This window comes from Danio rerio, chromosome 1 (genome assembly GCF_049306965.1).
Source record: "Danio rerio strain Tuebingen ecotype United States chromosome 1, GRCz12tu, whole genome shotgun sequence".
Classification (NCBI taxonomy): domain Eukaryota; kingdom Metazoa; phylum Chordata; class Actinopteri; order Cypriniformes; family Danionidae; genus Danio; species Danio rerio.
The window spans coordinates 38,887,964-38,907,800 of NC_133176.1; the positions used below are offsets into that span (position 1 = coordinate 38,887,964).

The 19,837-nt window shown below is 41.5% G+C and overlaps 1 protein-coding gene across 2 annotated transcripts in view; it reads left to right on the forward strand.

Annotated features, from left to right (window-relative positions):
- The window catches only part of hhip (hedgehog interacting protein), a 236,297-nt gene that overhangs the window by 133,764 nt on the left and 82,696 nt on the right, over positions 1 to 19,837 (forward strand). For both annotated transcript variants that reach the window (XM_073915570.1, XM_073915545.1), the window contains one exon: positions 1,105 to 1,235. In XM_073915570.1, coding sequence (XP_073771671.1) covers positions 1,230 to 1,235 — 6 coding nt within the window. In that variant the 5' untranslated portion in view covers positions 1,105 to 1,229. The remainder of the gene's footprint in view (positions 1 to 1,104; positions 1,236 to 19,837) is intronic.

Genomic DNA, 19,837 nt, shown 5'->3' on the forward strand with positions numbered 1-19,837 from the left:
GTGAGATCAGACGATGGCGGCTGCTGTAGTTATTCCAGTTGTGCTATTTATTTTTTTTTGTTATTTATCTACAGGAAATCACTGAAGGCATATATTATGTTATCATAATGATCTAATGTGGCAATAGGATCATAACTGTACTGTGTATTTACACAGTGGCCATACTCATCCACTTAAACACCCCAAAACAACATTAACATTATAGCAGACACTGTAAAAAGCCCATTCTCAGCGGCTAGACTTTTCTGACAGGGTATTCGTGTGTCATCGAGTAACAGAATGTTGTGGGACTGCTGTACAGGAGTTATGATTGAGGATTATACATCGCGAAATTTAGCGGGTTTTTTTTTTTGCGTTTTTTTTTAAAGCATGACAGCAAAACATGAATGTGGTTATGAATATATTAAAACATGTGTTTGTTTGTCATAAAAGTTTGTAATAATGACCAAAACTAATGACAACTAATTTGTGGATCTCCTTACTTCCGGATTAAGCAATGCTGCCGCCGTGGCTGGTTTATTCAGAGAAGTTTTTTTACCCCTTGGTTTTGAGTTTGGTCCTAAAAAATCTTTGTTTGAAGGGCTATTCACCCCTTCCCCTTAGCCCTATGCCTTTAAGTTAAAGAGAATTGGGACACCCCTACCCCTTGGCGTGCACGCTCAAAATGAGGGGTAGGGGTAAGGGAAAGGGCTAAGGGGTAGAATTGGCATTGGGCCTTTGATTGGTTAAATGTTTTTTTTGCGAACAACACAAACTCTTTCAGGCTAAACTACAACTAAAGGTTTGAGCGCAGGTAAAAGTAGATAATGCTTGAGGACACCCATCTAGACGATAGGGTGAAAAATTTGTTTCAAGCTTATGTACTATAGGTTTGTGCAGTAAGCAAGACTTGAATAAGTGATAGCTCAATTAGAGGCCTTTCAGAATGGGCCCTTTATAGTGGAAATGACTACAAGAACACTACAAAAAAAGTTCATATCGAATAGAGCATTGCTTTGACCTTTGTTAATGGATTTTATTTATTTGTTAAATGTATAATAAACTACAATTATTTTAACATTCACTGATGTTGCTCAAAAATTTATAATTTTCTTTCTTCTGCAGAACACAGAAGATCATTTAAAAGATGCTAGGAAACATCTCTGGAGCCCTTTGATTTTCATTCTTTGGAAAAAGAAGCATATTGAATTATCTTCTTGTGTGCACCATAAAAGAAAGAAAGAAACAGCATGAGGGTGAGTAAACAATGACAGATTTAGAATTTCCTTTGAACTGATCCTTTTATTATTCATAAATGTAATGTCTGGCAAAATATTTTATGAACTTATAAATAAATTAATTAATTACAGGCATTTTCAATTGCCACCTTTGTTTGGTGTGGGTCATTTGTAGACATATGCTGATTTTCAATAATTCAGTATATTATGATAAGAAAACATGCATATATAATATTGATATTGTGGCCATTTCAAAATATTGTAAATAATTATTTCTTATTTGTACTTCTAGAGTGTCATTAAAGAATATTCAGATTGTTGTATTGGCACTGGTAGTTTATCACAGCACCAAATGCTTAAAGATTATTTTCAACCATTAAAGAGCCACAAAAACCCCGTTTCAGCAGGGTGTTTTCACACCTCTAGTTTGGAAAAAGTCAGGAAAGGTGGTGTGTCCAGCTCTGTTTAGGGGGAGAGTCAGAGGAGGGAAAGAGGGAAGTTTTATAAAAATTTGCATGAAAATCGGAGTGTCCCAATCCTATCCCAAAATGTAGCGAAAATCCTACACAACGATATTAGTTTGATAGTGGTTTTTACATGTTTACACTCGAAGAGCAGCATTTACAGCGGATCTTTCAGTCCATAATATTGTAATGATATTAATGTACGGTAAACTTTAGTAACTTAGAAATCATTTGACTAAGGTCTGTCTTTAAACACTAAAAGAGTACTGCTGACCATACCAACTAACTTTGCCTCTGAAAAAACAAATAAAGACCACTGATCACTCATTTACCAAATCTATAGAGCCAGGACAATCAACACCAACTGAAACTGTGTCTTTATTAAAAGGAGACGAGCGGCAAATCCAGATTTCGCCATTTCCAGATGCGAAAAGCTCTTGGGTAAAAAATGTTCCTGAGACGCGTCTTTTTGTAGCACGTCGCGTGCACCGTAATCTACACAAATCCAGCTGCACTCTCATAGCGGGAAAATGAAAACAAAACCTTCGATGCAGCAAATTATAAAAGCAACACTGACAACCCGTATCTCCAAACAATTCTTCTTCTCCCACTTGTTTCGGCAACACAATGTGGCGTCTCTCTGCCGTCTGAAACACTGTAACAGGTAGAGTAAGTTGCACATCATACACAATAGAGCGCGCTGATTGGTTTGAAGTCTTTCTCATTAAATAACACAGGTATCTAATCAGTGTTATGCAGTTTTAAAAGTTCATTTCGAACCGGAAGAACAAATTTGCTCGAAATAACTCAAAACAACCAATTTTCACTTTTTCTGTGAAGTATGTGTTTCCTAATTGTGTTTATAGCAGCATGGGACACATATATGGCTGTCAACAGCTCAAAAAATGGGTTTTGGTGTTTCGTGACCTTTAACATTTTCACAAGTTAATCTGGCCTGCGTCATGACATTCTGTGACAATTTATGTGTATTTTGTTTGTTGACTCTGTACAGTAAGGTTCATTTGTTAATATCAGTTTGTAAATTAAACTAAAAGCCGCCTTTACACTGCACACGATATTCAGACATGACTTTTTGGAATACGCCGCCTTGTGGCAGCTGCACATTATTTTTTATTTTGTTGTGCACCATGGGAGAGAAGCTGATTATCGCAGTGTCCAATATAAGCAACTTCAAAAACAAGAACCTTTATTCTTTGTGCGTTCACCATGGTTGAATGAATGAATGAATAGTAGAAATTCATAGACCGCTAAAAATTTTGGAGGGAATATAGAGACTGCATTAAAATATATAATTGTTTTATAACTCATTTGTGATTGTTTTTTATATAGATTTTCTCTGATTCAAAAAGTAACAAAAAATAACAAAAAGCTGCTTGGAAAACACTGGAATACATTACATCGGGTTGGCTGATAGCATGCAGTCTAGTTGCAGAAGTCGCATACGGAGATGCTCGGTACTCTGCGCAGCTCCCGGATTACTCTTTATTAGGAATAAATTAGGCTTGTCATTTGTCGTGTGCAATAAAAAGGTGGCTAAAGTCAATGCAATGACAACTACACAAGTATTTATTAATTTTTTAACACTGAAAGTGTAAGCAGAGCGAGAGCAGCAGGTTTTTTTTCAGCATCTACATTAATAGATTAGAGCATTCATACTGCATGCAGAAGCAGTGCGTCAGCGCGAGGCGTTATCGTCTCTGAAGGAGCAAAGCCGCAATAATTCATGCTTAATTAAAGTTACAGTGCATTGATAATGACCAAATTTACATTGAATGACAGTAAATGTAGCAATTTTACCCAATGAAGGCATCGATAATATCCACTGATCTTTTTATATTCAATTAAATGAACTTAAACAATTAAAAATGGCAACAAATATTTATTTTGGCCCGAACTACAAAACCAAATTTAAACCAATTAGTATTAGTTTTGCTTAAGTTGCATACTAGTTTGATCATCAATAGATATCATTATCACTATATTGAATTAATATTTTAATAATTATTATAGGCCTGCATCATCCTGACAATCAAAAACAAAGTTACATGATACCACAGGCGATTGTTTCCTAGTGCACCTTAAATGACTCTACTAATTTGTAGAATGAAGACTTGCTGGTTAAGGATATATATATATATATATATATATATATATATATATATATATATATATATATATATATATATATATATATATATATATTTATATAAATTTCTGTTTAACGGAGAAAAGATTTTCTAATAACTTATTTGTTTTATCTTTGCCATGATGACAGTAAATAATATTTGATTGGATATAACTTTCAAGACACTTCAATACAGCTGAAAGTGACATTTAAAAATTAGGTTAACTAAGCAGGTTAGGGTAATTAGGCAAATTATTGTATAATGTTCTGTAGACTATGAAAAAAATATATATTTTAAAGGGGTTAATAATTTTGACCTTAAAATGGTTTTAAAAAATTAAAAACTGCTTTTTTCTAGCCGGAAAAAAAAACTAATAAAACTTTCTCCAGAAAAACAATATTATCAGATATACTGTGAAAATTCCCTTGCTCTGTAAACATCATTTGGGAAAAATATTAAAAAAAAAAAAAGAAAAAAAAATTCAATTGGGGGCTAATAATTTTGACTTTAATTGTATATAGACAGGTAAAATGCTCACGCTTGCCGTGTAAAACTTTCTTAGTCAAGAAACTTCTTAGTTTTAAATAATGCACTAAACCCAAAAGTCAACTTGTTTTAAATAGAGTCAGTTGTTTTCTTTTTTTCATTAAATCAACATTTTTCAGTAAATTAACTTTAATTTAATCTTTTAACTAACATTTGCTATTGAGACCTAATGATCCTTTTGTAAACGTTTTGTGCTTAATAATAATTTTCAGTTTAGTTTGGTTGAAACATTTATTTACTCTGAACATATACTGTACAATGTATAATGTACAATAATTCAACGCTTTAAGTATGTTTTGTTAGTATACCTGTTAAAGTAACCTTTTTTGCATCTTCGATTAGTATCATGATAATACCATATATCCTGATAAAAGCTTCAGCAATTTTAATGGCAAAAAGAGAATTTGATACTGGCAGTGATTTTAGATTGAGGTAATCGTCTGAGAAAGAATATACCAAGCTTGGATGTGAGAGCAGTATATCTTTCTCTGTGCGAAAATAGCAATATCTGTCAGTTCCATTGTAATAAAAAACACACTCTCCAAAACACACACAAAATGTTAGCACCTCATCCTTTCTCTCTGTCTCACTCTTTTTTTTTCAGTTTCTTTCTCTCCGAGAAGTTATTAATGCTGAGGGTTCATTACAGCTGTTCAAACATGGGGTCGGCAAATGACCCGTGGTTTAGGAAAACACAGTGATTTACTCGGCAGTGTGTGCTAAAATAATCTAAAGGGGAGCGTAATAACATTTGTCATTACTCACAAGACGCCACATCTCACTAGAGAGGAGAGGAGAGAAAGGGAAGGCAAGAAAAAGTGAGTTGTAGCAACTGTATTGGCGGAGTGTGGAGGGCAGCAACAAGAAGTCTTTATTCGATTAAGCTCATGTTATTTCAAATGACCATGAGACTTGTGTCAACAACAAATGAGAATTTTTATACAAAAATGTTCTGCTTACTCATTTCTAATACAGTTACAATGAATGAGGCCTGGAGTTTCAAGCTTCAAAATAAGATGCCAAAGAGCCAATACCAACAATCATAATATATTTCACAATATATATTTTATTTGTATCATATATGTTCATATGCAAATATTTAATATGACACCCTGTTCTGTTCTTTATTAATCATACAATGCAAGAAATTTACTAAAATGTATTCACTGATAATAGTGAAGTTTATTTATAAACTAATTTTGAGAAAATCACATGCTTATGATTGCTTGCGGCTGGTCCCACATTATCCAATTTATGATTCACCAATCAGATGATTCCTAAGCCACTTTAAATACCCTAAGTTCCATATAAAAGCCATTTTCTTTTTGAAGAATTCCCCTTCGACCCCTACTCCTCCTTTTCTAGATGGGTGACACTGGTGTTTAGCACTGTTGCCTCACAGCAGGAACGTCACTTGTTCTAGTCCTTACCAAGCCAGCCAACATTTCTGTGTGAACTTTTTACATTCTCCCTGTGCTCACCTGGGTTTGCCTCGGGTTCCCCGGTTTCCTCCCACCATCCAAAAACATGCAACGGCACCATAGACATGCACCTAGTAAGTAAGAACAATCACTATCTGTTCATTAGCTAATAGAGCAGGGGAGTTCTCGAGATCTAACTGAGTTCAAACTCCCCTCTCGCCTTGCAAACGGGAAGGAGCCCCAGGCTCGAGGATCTAATGAGCTCAGGGCTCTCTTCTGAGACAGCATGCCAAACAAGCTTTATAATCAGTCATCAGCTGAGTGTGAACTTTTGAACTATAAATTACACTCTTGCCGTTTTAACTTCAGTGTAATTTTTCAGGATTTATGATTCAATTTTGTTATCATAATGGTATTTTATCAAATAAAGGTTTCAACAAACTATTTCATCTTTTAAAATGTAAGGTACAATTTTCTTATTGCAAATAGTTTTTTTTTTAGTCCTTTAGTTTTAATTGTTATTATTTTGTCATAGACCAGTATATTAGTAGTACATTTCTGTCACAATCTTAACAGTTTCCTGAATCAGACTTTATACTCAGGTTTTTAATTTTTACTTTTCTGTGGTAAAATGCTCATAAAGGTCTTCATGTGTTCACGTTCTTGTACAATGAGACAGCAGAAAACACCATGATTGTCACGCATGCTTGAGTGTCTGTAGTAAACAAAACCTTTCATTTCCTGTATGGTTATTTAAATGCATTGTTTTAGGATACCATCTTGAAATTGGCAATGCAGAATGATTTAGTCCGTGCACCATACCAGTCAGGCACTGTTATTTACTAACAGTCATTAGCCTAGTGCATTCAGCAGCTTCTTCAGATGTTTATGAATTAAGCAGTAATTGGTGTCATAAATCAGCCAAAATGGGTTTTAAAAAAATGTATATTTGCAAACATTCTATATCACGCATTCCTAAGGTATGTTTGCATTTTTCAAAGAAATTGTAGGCCCCTAAATTTATTTTGCAAACCACCAAACTATGTGTCACAGAACTCCAGGGATCAATACCTGACCACTGAGACAGAGATTTAAACTTGAGAACTGAACCATTCTGGGGTGCGTTTCAAAAAAACATTGTTAGCCAACGAAGTTCACAAGTTCTGTCGTTACAAACATAGTTAGGTATAATTTAGGTATAATAAAAGTATTTTTCACAGTTCAATTTTAGCGATCTTCATATTGACAACTGCGCTCCCTTTGCAGTGTACTTTGAAAACATCAAATGTCATTTCGAACGATCATGACAAAAGCTATAACTTAGATGACCTATTATTTAAAAGCGGAATATACGCTATTGCCACACTTTGTGAAAAACTAAAATATATAGCATACATAAAAGGTTTTAATTTATAGTAAGTTATTTATTAACCTACTATAAATATTGCACTCATTTGCTACTGTATATGCCCTTAATGTCATTGTATTGTTTAAAATTTTTTATTAATTATGTATATTTTTAGACTTTTTTTATGTATTTTTTAGACCGCATCTTATGTACAATTGTATTTATTGTAAATTTTCTTTTTTTCTTAAAACTTTACTTTTAATAATAGTATTATATCTTAAGCAATTAGGGTCTGAGAGTAACGTAATCTCGATTCTCTATATGTCCTCTACATGTGGCTGAATTGACAATAAAGCTGACTTTGACTTTGACTTATTAAGAAATGTATCACTATATGACATGGGCCTATTGGTTAGAACATTTCTGCAGTGGTTCGAATGTGTCAAATTGTAAAAGAGACTTTTATAATAATAGACTTTTACAATGAATAAAATAAAAAAAACAATAATAATAATAATTATTAATATTACTATTATTGTTTTTCTTAAGTACGATTTTTTTAAACCTACTGTAAATTACAACCATTAATGATTGAAATAATTTATATATATATGAGATTAAAATACGTGGTTCATGTTTTAGAATAGAATATGAAATATAATATAATATAATATAATATTTGTAAAGGAAACACAGGCCCTATATGTGGTGTTTACATATATTTCGATTAATATGGAAAACGAGTGAAGGTTTTCACCAAAACTAATATTGGATTTTTTTTTAATACATGTGCATGTAAAACAATATAATTTGCACAAAAAAATTATGGGGTTTTTCCATATTGTTACCACCCAGTTTGGAGTGTCATTATAAACATTTTACATTATAACTAACGTAGTTCAAACGATGGATCTGCGACAAAGTAACTACGGGTTTTGGGAAACATCCGTCACTACATCGTTCTTTTCCCAAACCATGCATCGTACTATAATAGTTCAGCCGCGAGTTATGTCATTGTTTGGGAAATGCACTCCTGATTTGTGACCGGAAACCAGATAATTGATTGGAAAGATTTAACTCTAATGAAGGATTTGTTGTCTCCCATGAATTTCAGTTTGCTTCTAATAAATATCTATCAAATGGCTTGAGAATAACATTAAGACCACATTTATGATATTATATGGCACCGCATTGTCATTTTGAAGCTTAACTGTACCAGCACAGCATGAGGATGAATCAATTATGAGATTTTTTTTAAATCTTCGGATTAACTATAGCTTTAAAGACCGTGATCCGATATCCAGTTTGAGGATGTGATTGAACCCAGAAGGGTGTTCCTTAAAATCCTGTTGCCTTCATCTATCAAGGAGGTCTGAGTTTACACAACGATCATGGCAGCTCAAATCACCTGTTTAAAGGTCAAAGACAGAACCTGTCACACTGTGCCACTATCCACCCCTTGTCTCTTCATGACTCTTTTGTAATAATTAGCATGAGACACTCTGCCACCATGGTGGCTAAAACCACATGGATTTAATGGGCAACAGTGGCCAAACATCCTCCCACTGAGGAGGGACACATGGGTATGTGTCACACTTGGAAGTCCTCTTTGGCATTACCAGTCTCTTCCAGGGAGTAAGAAAGAAAGAAACAAGTGAAGGAATAGCGAGAGCTGAAAGAGATGGAAGCAGCGGCCCGCTAAGCTGTCTTGCATTAGCAGTGTCACTCCATGTTTATGTTTCTGTTGTATTTTCCAGGCTTTAATTGACGGAGGTTAGAAAGAAGTGGAACGTCAGTCACTCCGTTGTTTCTTTGTTGTTGTTGTTGTTACTGTGCAGTGGTCTGATGATGGAGATCCACCCTTAGGATAATACACATGTCGCCACAAGAAGCTCTATGAGTGTGGAGAACGGGCCCCTTGACATTAAATTATGCTGTCCGCAAGTTGATGAATTCAACTCCATTTTCTTCCACAAACAAAACGCTTGATGCACATACAGTATCAAGAGCTCTCTAACACAAACAAATGGCATCATCAGCTGCGCATGTTTTGGGTTACCTAATATTCACTGTGAAAATAAAATGTGTTTCCTGAAAGGGGGAGGTTGGGTGGTTACACTTTAATTCACATTGGCAGTGCATAGGATAACGGTTGGGTTCAATGTACTTTGGTATTTGTGGATGTGGTACAAAGTTCAGCAGTTTCATTTTCTTTTTGTCATTACATTTAATTAAAGACCTAGTCAATTATTACAGTTCCTCCAATTAATGTTTTGTATCTAAATATTTAGTTTTGTGGCAAGTGAGCTTGTAATAATCAGGAAAATGTCCGTCCAGCCGGTTGTTTTCATGGAATACACACTTCAGTCGCATACAGAAACCCTTTGCTAATGATAAGCTTGTCAGATGAATGCAGATGGCTGGAAAGGTAGCTGGATATTTTCATAATCAGTGGAGGCCAAAATCGGAAGTGAAAAGCTTCTTTAAAAAAAGCTTTTTATGTTCACCTTTTTTTGCTGTCATCCTCACTGGTTTTTGACACCATGTGTCACCAAGGTTGTCCAACACTATTAATTCATATTACGATTTTATACCAGCTGAAATATTAAGAACCAAGTAGTATTGCGATACTTTAATTCATAACTTAAATTATAAATAAAATTGTCAGAAATACTATATTTTACATGTTATAATAGGTCATATTTAATTCATAATTCCTTTATTATTAAAAATATAATTTTTTGGCACGTCACTTCACCTAAAATGTATCTATTATTTTGTTTATTTTGTAGATAACTTACCAACAAAAAATACATTAAAATAAAGTTACAAATTATACCAAATTAAAATAATTTTTTTTTTCAGTCTTATCAGGTAATAATCTAAAGTAATTCAAAATTTCACTGTTTGAGAGATTGTTGCGGTTGTTGTAGCTTTTAAATCATATTGAGAGAAACATAAATGACCCGATTCAGATGTGCATATGAAACATTAGAAAACTTGCAACCTTATAGAGCTCTACAGACTTAAAATAAAATGGTCGATTGTTGCACAATCTTGTGAGCATTTTAGTGACTTTTCCACATCCAACATTATCTATTGTAGATAGACTGTTAATAAATAATAATTAAAAAATAATTTCTGCAGCTAATAGTATCAAATATGAATGTTCTAAAGTGGATATATATAGATATGGTATATCATGTGGAAAAAAACGTGGAGAATTTTGTGAAAATCAAACAGTATATATGTTTAAGTAGAAATACTATAAGGTATTTCAGATATAGCTAATATGTCCACAACAGTGTGTGACAAAATCAAAATTCGTCAAAATTCTTAGTTTATACTATCAAAACTAAGTTTTTAGAATTATTTATGATTGTCTAAATAAGTTATAGAAGCAGACTCAAATAGCATGCAAGCACCAGTCATCTGCTTTATTTTTTATTTCTTTTACATTGTGGTTTAGGTGTCATTTGTGCACAGTGGGTAGCATGATCACCTCACAGCAACAAGGTCACTAGTTAAAATCCCAGCTGGGTTAATTGGAATTTCTGTGTGGAGTTTGCATGTTCTTCCCGTATTCGTGTGGGTTTCCTCTGGGTGCTCCGGTTTCCCCTACAGTCCAAAGACATGGTAAATAGGTGAATTCAATAAGCTAAACTGGCCGTAGTGTATGTGTGTGCAAGAGTGTGAAAGGGATGAAAGGACATACACTGCTTAAAACATATGCTGGATAAGTTGGCAGTTCATTCCACTGTGGAATATAATTATGTAAATGTAAAGATTAGCTCAAATAGGTAAAAATAAAATGATAATTGTCAATTGACATGTGACACATCCTATAATCATGCAATTCCTCTAAAATCCATATCTTTTTATTGTAACTATGGGAGTTATTTTTAAATTCTGTGTGCATTACTGGAACCTGTTTTTGTAAAACCTGCGAATTAGTGAATCTTCAAAATGGAGTTTTCTGTAGAAAACACATTATATTTAAAAACATACAATTCAGTTGTATTGCCCAATCATAAATATGGGCCATGATGCTTAGACCCTGATCATTACAGCTTGCTGCTGTGTTTAGATTTATTTTCAAAAATCTTGCAAAAAAAAAAAAAAAAAGTAAGTTGTCATAGTGTAAAGTAAACATAAAAGAAAAGCCTTTTTTCTTTTTCTCTTTTCTTGCTCTCTTTTACTGTCTTTCAAAGCTTTAGTTACATCATCTTGCTCTGTCAATTTCAGTTACTTTACCACTGATGTGTTCTTGGACCAGGAACAGAAAGAAAAGAAAGAACTAAAGAAAGAGCGTGAGAGAGAACATTGAGTATATAACGACAAATCCATTCCATCAGCAGCAAATATAAATAGGTGTTGAGCCTACATATGTGTACAATGTTGCCATCAGTTTTTCTTGTTTCCTATCGATGTCCATGTTGGGTAATCGACCCAAGTAGAAACGTGAATCAGTCAGCAAGTGGATGTGAGCACTGAGTCTCTCTCTCTCTCTCTCCCTCTCCATGTCCCTGAAAAAGCGGCCCCAACCATAGCAGACATTTTTGTGGTGAAATCATTAAACCCACGTGCGGAGCTCTCTCTGTGGTCACTGGGGGTCTTGCTCCTCTGCCTTTGGCTGAATAAATCATAAAGTTTGCTGGGAGACCACACAAGAAGCAGCAGCAGTGGAGGCAGGCAGGCAGACCCAGCGCTGAGCCGAGCTAAGCAAAGCACAGACACACATACACACAAACCTTTCCAGTCTATACACCCCCCAAACACACACACACACACACACACACACACACACACACACCCTCCTTTGCTTTTTTTCTGAACTAGTGCAAAACACCAGAAGAGAGAGGATGAATGAATATGAGAGAACAAGTTGAAATGAGAGATGGGGAAGTGCAAGGAAAAATAGAAATATTTGGATTTGCCTTTGTTGAATAAGTTGAATAAGTAGAGAAGATGAAACGTATGGTTTAAAAAGCCATATAATTGCATAATGCCTGTGATGATTATACAGTATAACATATGAACATGATATGGTATAGAAAAATATAGAAATCTGATCTAGAAAATTGAATAAAATAGAAAAACAGAAAAATTGTTCTTGTAATGTCAAAGTTTGTGTGTCCAGTAAAGCTTTTGTTTGTGTATTTTTGCCACAAATTGTCACTTGGAAGTAACTACATGGTTCCCACAGCTCATTGCATTTCTGGAAAATCATGGAATTTTAAAAGGTCTATTGCAAACATTGAAAATCAGGGAATGTACTTATTTATTCATGTCATAGAATGTCATGATTTTTTGTTTGACACTTTAAATTTCAGTTTCCTTTCATCAAAATGTAGTTCCCCTTCGGTTGGGGAACTTCAGTGCCATAAGTGGATGAAATCCACGATGGGAGGATTCGGATCAGAAGCCGCTTGTCTGGAGAGTATTGAACGGGCCAATGAATGAAATTAATTGGCAGCGTAAGCTTGCGCAGGTGTGCGGCATCTGCAATTATCTCAGCATATAAGCACACCTGAAGCTAGCAAACGCCATCCTTTTTGCTTCAGATCCTTTCTGAGTGAGTCGATGAGGGTTCCTCTTGCTGTTCAGCACTTCAGAGCGAACGAGTGTGTCTCCCGGTCCAGAGTGGGTCTTCGCGGTGGCAGACGGTCGAGCTGGGTTTCTCCCTTGCCTGCGGTTCTTTGGGTCCGGTCCTCCAGAGCGGTGCGTATTGTTGCAAACTTTCCTAAAAGAGCAACACAGTCGTGCAGCACGTCCTTTTCAGGATGGCGCTCCAACTGTGCGTTTCTGGATGCGGGGGTTTCCTGGCTCCGGATGATGGACACGATCACTGCATTGCATGTTTGGGGGTCCAGCATGTTAATGCGGTGCTCGCGGGCGGTTCATGTCGTCATTGCGATGCCATGACCGTTGCACAGCTAAGATCGCGGCTAACTTTCACAAGAAAGCGAGCCACCCCAGTTGCCTCCTGTTCTAAAAAAGCAGCGGGCGCTCGGGCAGATCTGAGGGTTTCAGCGGGAGATAATCCGCCGCCCACGGGCTCGCGGACCTCTCGCTCCTCACGGCGCTCCATCCAAGCTTCGGGTAGTGGGAGTGATCCATCTAACCAGATGGTAGCTCTCACACTTGCTGACACCGGAGATCAGATGTCCTCCGCGGCATCGGAGGGTGGGCTTTCACTGTCCGACGAAGATCCGGACCCGCTCGCCCCCTCCGGGCAGGTGAGCGCTGTCAAATCGGATCCTGAAGCGGACATGTTAGCCGTGCTTTCCCGGGCTGCTTCGGCCGTGGGGTTGGAGCTGGTTTATCCCCCAGCTCCGCGGCCGGACCGACTAGATGGGTGCTACGTAGAGGACCAGAAGGCGAAGCCTTCGAAGCCTCTCGTCCCCTTCTTCCCGGAAGTGCACAGTAGGCTCACGCAGTCTTGGAGGGCACCTTTCTCTGCCCGTGCTGCGTGTACCTCCGCCCTCACCGCCCTTGACAGCGGAGCTGCCAGGGGGTATGAGGCGATCCCGTCAATGGAGCGCGCTATCGCGGTCAATCTTTGTCCGCGCGGCGCCTCTACGTGGCGGGGTTTGCCCCGCCTCCCGTCCAAAGCCTGTAGGTTGTCTGCCTCCCTCGTAGCCAGAGCTTATAAGGCTGCGGGCCAGGCTGCTTCTGCTTTGCACGCGATGGCCACCTACCAGCGCTACCAAGCGCAGGCGCTGGCCGAGCTGCACGAGGGCGGGTCCAACCCAAGCTTATTACATGAGCTGCGCACCGCGACCCACTATGCTCTTCGGACTACTAAGTCCGCCGCGGGTGCGCTGGGGAGGACGATGTCCACACTTGTGGTTCAGGAACGCAACCTCTGGCTAAACCTGGCCGATATGCACGATGTTGACAAAGTTCGCTTTCTTGACTCGCCCATATCCCAGGCTGGCCTGTTCGGCGACACCGTCGGTGAATTCACCCAGGAATTCAAGGCGGTGAAAGAGCAGTCGGATGCGATGGGCAATGTCATCTATCGGCGTGGCCGTGAGCCCGCTCCGCCTGCCGAGCCATCCACCTCCGCTGTTCCTCGCCGAGGGCGCGGCGTACACCTCGAAAGCAGGCAGCCCCTCCTGCCCAGGGCGCCGTTAAGTCCGGTAAACGGACCGCGAAGCGTCCCTGAGACAGGCCATCCGGAGAAGAGGAAACTTGCTCTTTCCCCGCTGGAGGGCGGGGCCCCGATAACAACGGTACTTTTCAGTGCCACCAAAACATCAGAAAAAGAGCACTTTTTCCCTTCCCCGGATGTGACTGCACGAGTTCTGCCAGTCCGGGACGCGCTGCCTTCCGGCTCGCAGACTCTACGTGCTTCGCCAGTGGCTCACGAGCGCTGGGGGGACTATCTCCCTTCCCTCAGCCCTCCAGCCCCCTCTCCGGAGTCAGGGTGCGGAGCCAGAGCGAATCGCTCTCCTCCAGCTCTTCCGCGGGACCCTCGTGCTTCCCGGATCAGCACACCCACTCCGCGCTGCCCCACCGCTGATACGTCAGCGATTGTAGCGATGACTCCATTAGCGAGGGCTCTGCCTGCCTGGTTAGCGCGGGCCAGCCCCTCGCGGTGGCTCATACGCACAATCAGACTCGGTTACGCGATTCAGTTCGCGAAACGGCCCCCCAAGTTTACGGGCGTGTATTTCTCCAGGGTCAACCCCCTGTCCGCCCCTGTCTTGCGAGAGGAGATTGCTGCCCTCCTGGCGAAGGGTGCAATCGAGCCGGTTCCTTCAGCCGAGATGGAGAGTGGGTTTTACAGCCCATACTTCATCGTACCCAAAAAAGAGCTGCGCGTTTTGAACCGCTGTCTGCACAGGCTGCCGTTCAGAATGCTCACGCAGAGGCGCATTCTCCAATGCGTTCGTCCTCAGGATTGGTTTGCAGCCATAGACCTGAAGGACGCGTATTTCCATGTCTCCATTCTTCCACGCCACCGCCAATTTCTGCGGTTTGCGTTCGAGGGTCGAGCGTGGCAGTACAAGGTCCTCCCCTTCGGGCTCTCTCTGTCTCCGCGGGTCTTCACCAAACTCGCGGAGGGTGCCCTAGCGCCCCTTCGGCTCGCGGGCATTCGCATACTCAATTATCTCGACGACTGGCTGATTTTAGCCCACTCGCGGGAGCAATTGATTATGCACAGGGACAAGATGCTTCGGCATCTCCGCCTACTGGGGCTTCAGGTCAACCGAGAAAAGAGCAAACTCGTCCCCGTGCAGAGGATTTCTTTTCTCGGGATGGAGCTGGACTCGATCACCATGGTAGCGCACCTCTCCGAGGAACGCGCTCCCCTGTTGCTGAACTGTCTGAGGGAGCTCGACAGCAAACTAGTGGTCCCACTGAAGTTCTTTCAGAGGCTCCTGGGGCATATGGCATCCGCAGCCGCCGTCACGATGCTCGGGTATGGCACGCGGGCACACACCGGGTCTCGGTTACTGCGCTGTGTCGCCGCGCCCTCAGCCCTTGGAACGACCCCTCGTTCCTACAGGCCGGTGTGCCTCTAGGACAGGCGTCCAGCTATGTTGTTGTTTCAACAGATGCTTCCAACACAGGTTGGGGGGCCGTGTGTCGCGGGCATGCGGCTGCGGGCCTGTGGAAGGGTGCCCAGCTGCATTGGCATATCAATCGCCTAGAGCTGTTGGCAGTGTTCCTCGCTCTCCACCGCTTTTTACCGGTGCTGGAGCGGCAACACGTGCTGGTCAGGACGGACAGTATGGCGGCGGCGTATATCAACCGCATGGGGGTTATGCGCTCTCGCCGCATGTCTCAGCTCGCCCGCCGTCTGCTCCTCTGGAGTCACCCGCGGCTGAAATCGCTGCGCGCCATTCACGTTCCAGGCACGCTCAATCGTGCAGCCGATGCGCTCTCACGACAGCTGTTACGCCCTGGAGAATGGAGACTCCACCCCGAGTCTGTTCAGCTGATATGGACACGATTCGGGGAGGCCCAGATCGATCTGTTTGCTTCCCCCGAGAACGCTTACTGCCAGTTGTTTTTTTCCCTGACCGAGGGCTCTCTCGGCACGGATGCACTGGCCCACAGCTGGCCTCGGGGCATGCGCAAGTATGCGTTTCCCCCAGTGAGCCTGCTCGCGCAGTTTCTGTGCAAGGTCAGGGAGGACGAGGAACAGGTTCTGCTAGTTGCGCCCCTTTGGCCCAACCAGACCTGGATATCAGAGCTCTCACTCTCCGCGACGGCCCTCCCCTGGCGGATCCCTTTGAGAGAGGACCTACTCTCTCAGGGACAGGGCACCATCTGGCACCCTCGCCCCGATCTTTGGAACCTCCACGTGTGGTCCCTAGACGCGAGGAAGACTTAGGTAACCTACCGACTGCGGTGGTTAATACCATCACTCAGGCTAGAGCCCCCTCCACGAGGCGCGCCTACGCCCTGAAGTGGAGTCTATTCACTGAATGGTGCGTCTCTCGCAGAGAAGACCCCCGAAATTGCCAGATTAGTGTTGTGCTCTCTTTCCTTCAAGAGAAGTTGGACAGCAGGCTGTCGCCCTCCACTCTCAAGGTTTACGTGGCCGCCATCTCCGCTTATCATAGCGCGGTAGCTGGCGGCACCGTGGGAAAGCATAACCTTGTCATCCAGTTCCTTAGGGGTGCTAGGCGAATTAATCCATCTCGCCCCCCTCTCATGCCCTCTTGGGATCTCGCCCTCGTTCTCACGAGTCTGCGATCCGATCCCTTTGAGCCACTCGAATCAGTATCTCTAAGATTTCTGTCCCTGAAGACAGCTCTGCTGGTTGCGTTGGCCTCCATCAAGAGGGTCGGGGACCTGGAGGCATTTTCGGTCAGTGACTCGTGCCTGGAATTCGGGCCGGATTACTCTCACGTCATCCTGAGACCCCGCCCCGGTTATGTGCCCAAGGTTCCTACCACCCCCTTTAGAGATCAGGTAGTGAACCTGCAAGCGCTGCCCCCGGAGGAGGCAGACCCAGCCCTTTCTTTACTTTGTCCAGTTCGCGCTCTGTGCATTTATGTGGACCGTACTCAGAATTTTAGATCATCTGAGCAGCTCTTTGTCTGTTATGGCGGTCGGCAGCAGGGAAGTGCCGTATCGAAACAAAGATTATCCCACTGGATTGTGGATGCCATTTCACTCGCTTATTCGAGTCGAGGTCAGCCGTGTCCCCCGGGAGTACGTGCACACTCCACTCGGAGCGTTGCATCCTCTTGGGCGCGTGCACGCGGCGCCTCTCTAACAGACATCTGTAGAGCTGTGGGCTGGGCGACACCCAACACATTTGCAAGGTTTTACAATCTGCGAGTGGAGCCGGTTTCCTCAAGGGTATTAGGTAACCCTTTGGTGATTGAGGAGACAACTCGGTAGGGTGTTGAAACACGCTTGCTGCGCCATTCTCCCTAACACGGAGGTACGTGCGCTTTTTTATCTGTCAGTAAAGTTCCCCGTCAGGTGAGCCCTGCAGATTCCTCCGTGGCCCCCAGCACTGACTCAGCGGAGGCGTCACTTGCTGGCCCACTACGTTGTAGGTCTGCCCGCTGGTCAGCCCGCGTTTTGGGTATAGGTGCCTGCTATGTGTGATCCCCACTAGGCGATCCCATATGCTTATTCCGCCACGGTTAAGTCCCCCCCCTGGGCGGACCCGTGTCTTCCCTCTCCGCTAACCACTCTTTTGCTATGAGTACTCCCCCTTTTTAGGGCTAGTCCATATGTAAATTCTGCCATCTATCCCCCCCTTGGGTAACGGATGGCCTCCGCAGCGTCCTCCCTATCGGGATTGCATGCTTCCCAACGTACTGTCGTATTTCCTAGAATTATCTAGATGCTCACGACTTCCCAAAAAATATATCTAAATCCGTAAAACTTCTGTTGAAGTAGGATAAATTAGGGCCAGGGACACGTTGGAGGACCGCACCCCCCATGATGTGGGTGCGTCACGCTTGCTTGACTATCTTTTCATGGGGGGCGTTGGTAAGGTGCAGTCATTGTGGCGCTTTCCATACTTCTCCCATCGTGGATTTCATCCACTTATGGCACTGAAGTTCCCCAACCGAAGGGGAACGTTCGAGGTTACAGAAGTAACCCTTCGTTCCCCAAGGAGGGGAACGGAAGTGCCATACTCCGTCGCCATAATGACTGTCCCTTAGCTGTTTGAAAGTCTCTTCAGCTTAAAAGGATGGCGTTTGCTAGCTTCAGGTGTGCTTATATGCTGAGATAATGGCAGATGCCGCACACCTGCGCAAGCTTACGCTGCCAATTAATTTCATTCATTGGCCCGTTCAATACTCTCCAGACAAGCGGCTTCTGATCCGAATCCTCCCATCGTGGATTTCATCCACTTATGGCACTTCCGTTCCCCTCCTCGGGGAACGAAGGGTTACTTCTGTAACCTCGAACGTTTTGTATTGATCTTATTCTGCAATGCGGAGGCACACTCATTTTTGCGATTGTTTTAGAACTTCCGATTCAGTCGCCAATGGTAGAAATGACTAGGAATAGCAAACAGCAGAAAACGATCAAACTGCTTTCTCTACATACAGGTGTGTTCATGACGATACCGACAAAGCAGAATAATACAATAAGAAAATATCGGTTTTTCCAGAGATAGGTTGCGGCTGGAAGGGCATCCGCTGCCTAAAAACTTGCTGGATAAGTTGGAGGTTCATTTCGCTGTGGCGACCCCGGATTAATAAAAGGAATAAGCCAACAAGAAAATGAATGAATGAATGAATGAATGAATAAATAAGTCAAATGCAGTTACCAGACAGTAACTATTAACTAAGACTAACATTTAAGGATACATTAAATTTTAAGAGGTGGCACAGTAGTTAGCTCTGTTGCCTCACAGCAAAAAGGTTGCTGGTCCTAGTTGCTGTGCCAGTTGGTGTTTCTGTGTGGAGTTTGCATGTTCACTCTGTGTTTGCATGGGTTTCTGGGTGCTTCGGTTTCCCCCACAGACATACGGTGCAGGTAACTTGGGTAAACAAAAAATGGCCATAGTGTGTGTGAATGAAAGTGTGTATGAGAGTTTCCCAATACTAGGTTGCGGCTGGAAGGGCATCTGCTGCATAAAACATATGCCAGAATAGTTGGCGGTTTATTCCACTGTGGTAACCTCTGAAATAGAGACTAAACTGAAGAAAAATGAATGAATGAATACATCTTAAGAGCTTTGGCTTCAAATTGACCGCTAGGTGTTAAAATGTTGATGGCAAAGAAGCTGAACTATCCATTAGTGTTTTCATGGTGTCCATTCAAATCATGTAAAATATTACTCAAACTATAACTATCTTAATATCATGCTATTATTTTAACACACTGTAGGGTTTTAATATTATATTAATTAGTATATAAGCACAATAGCTAGCTTTTTCCATTAATTCGATGTCATGGAAATTTAGCTTATAAGTCAGGAAAGTCAGGGAATTTGATATTTTGCTGAAAACTCTAACTAGCAGAATTAAATGCAATCTTGGGACAGTTTGTGAGAAATGCCAAAATAACCTGGAAAAGCAATGTTTTCTCAAATAAAAAAATAAATAAGAGATAAGAAGCACTGAAAATGGTTGTGCACTGTGTTATTGTGTGAGGATAGCTGGCTCTATACAGTAGATCTAAATACATGAAACCTCCTTGAAAACAAGGAATTAAAACTCTGTTAGATTTTGTAAATATATATATATATATATATATA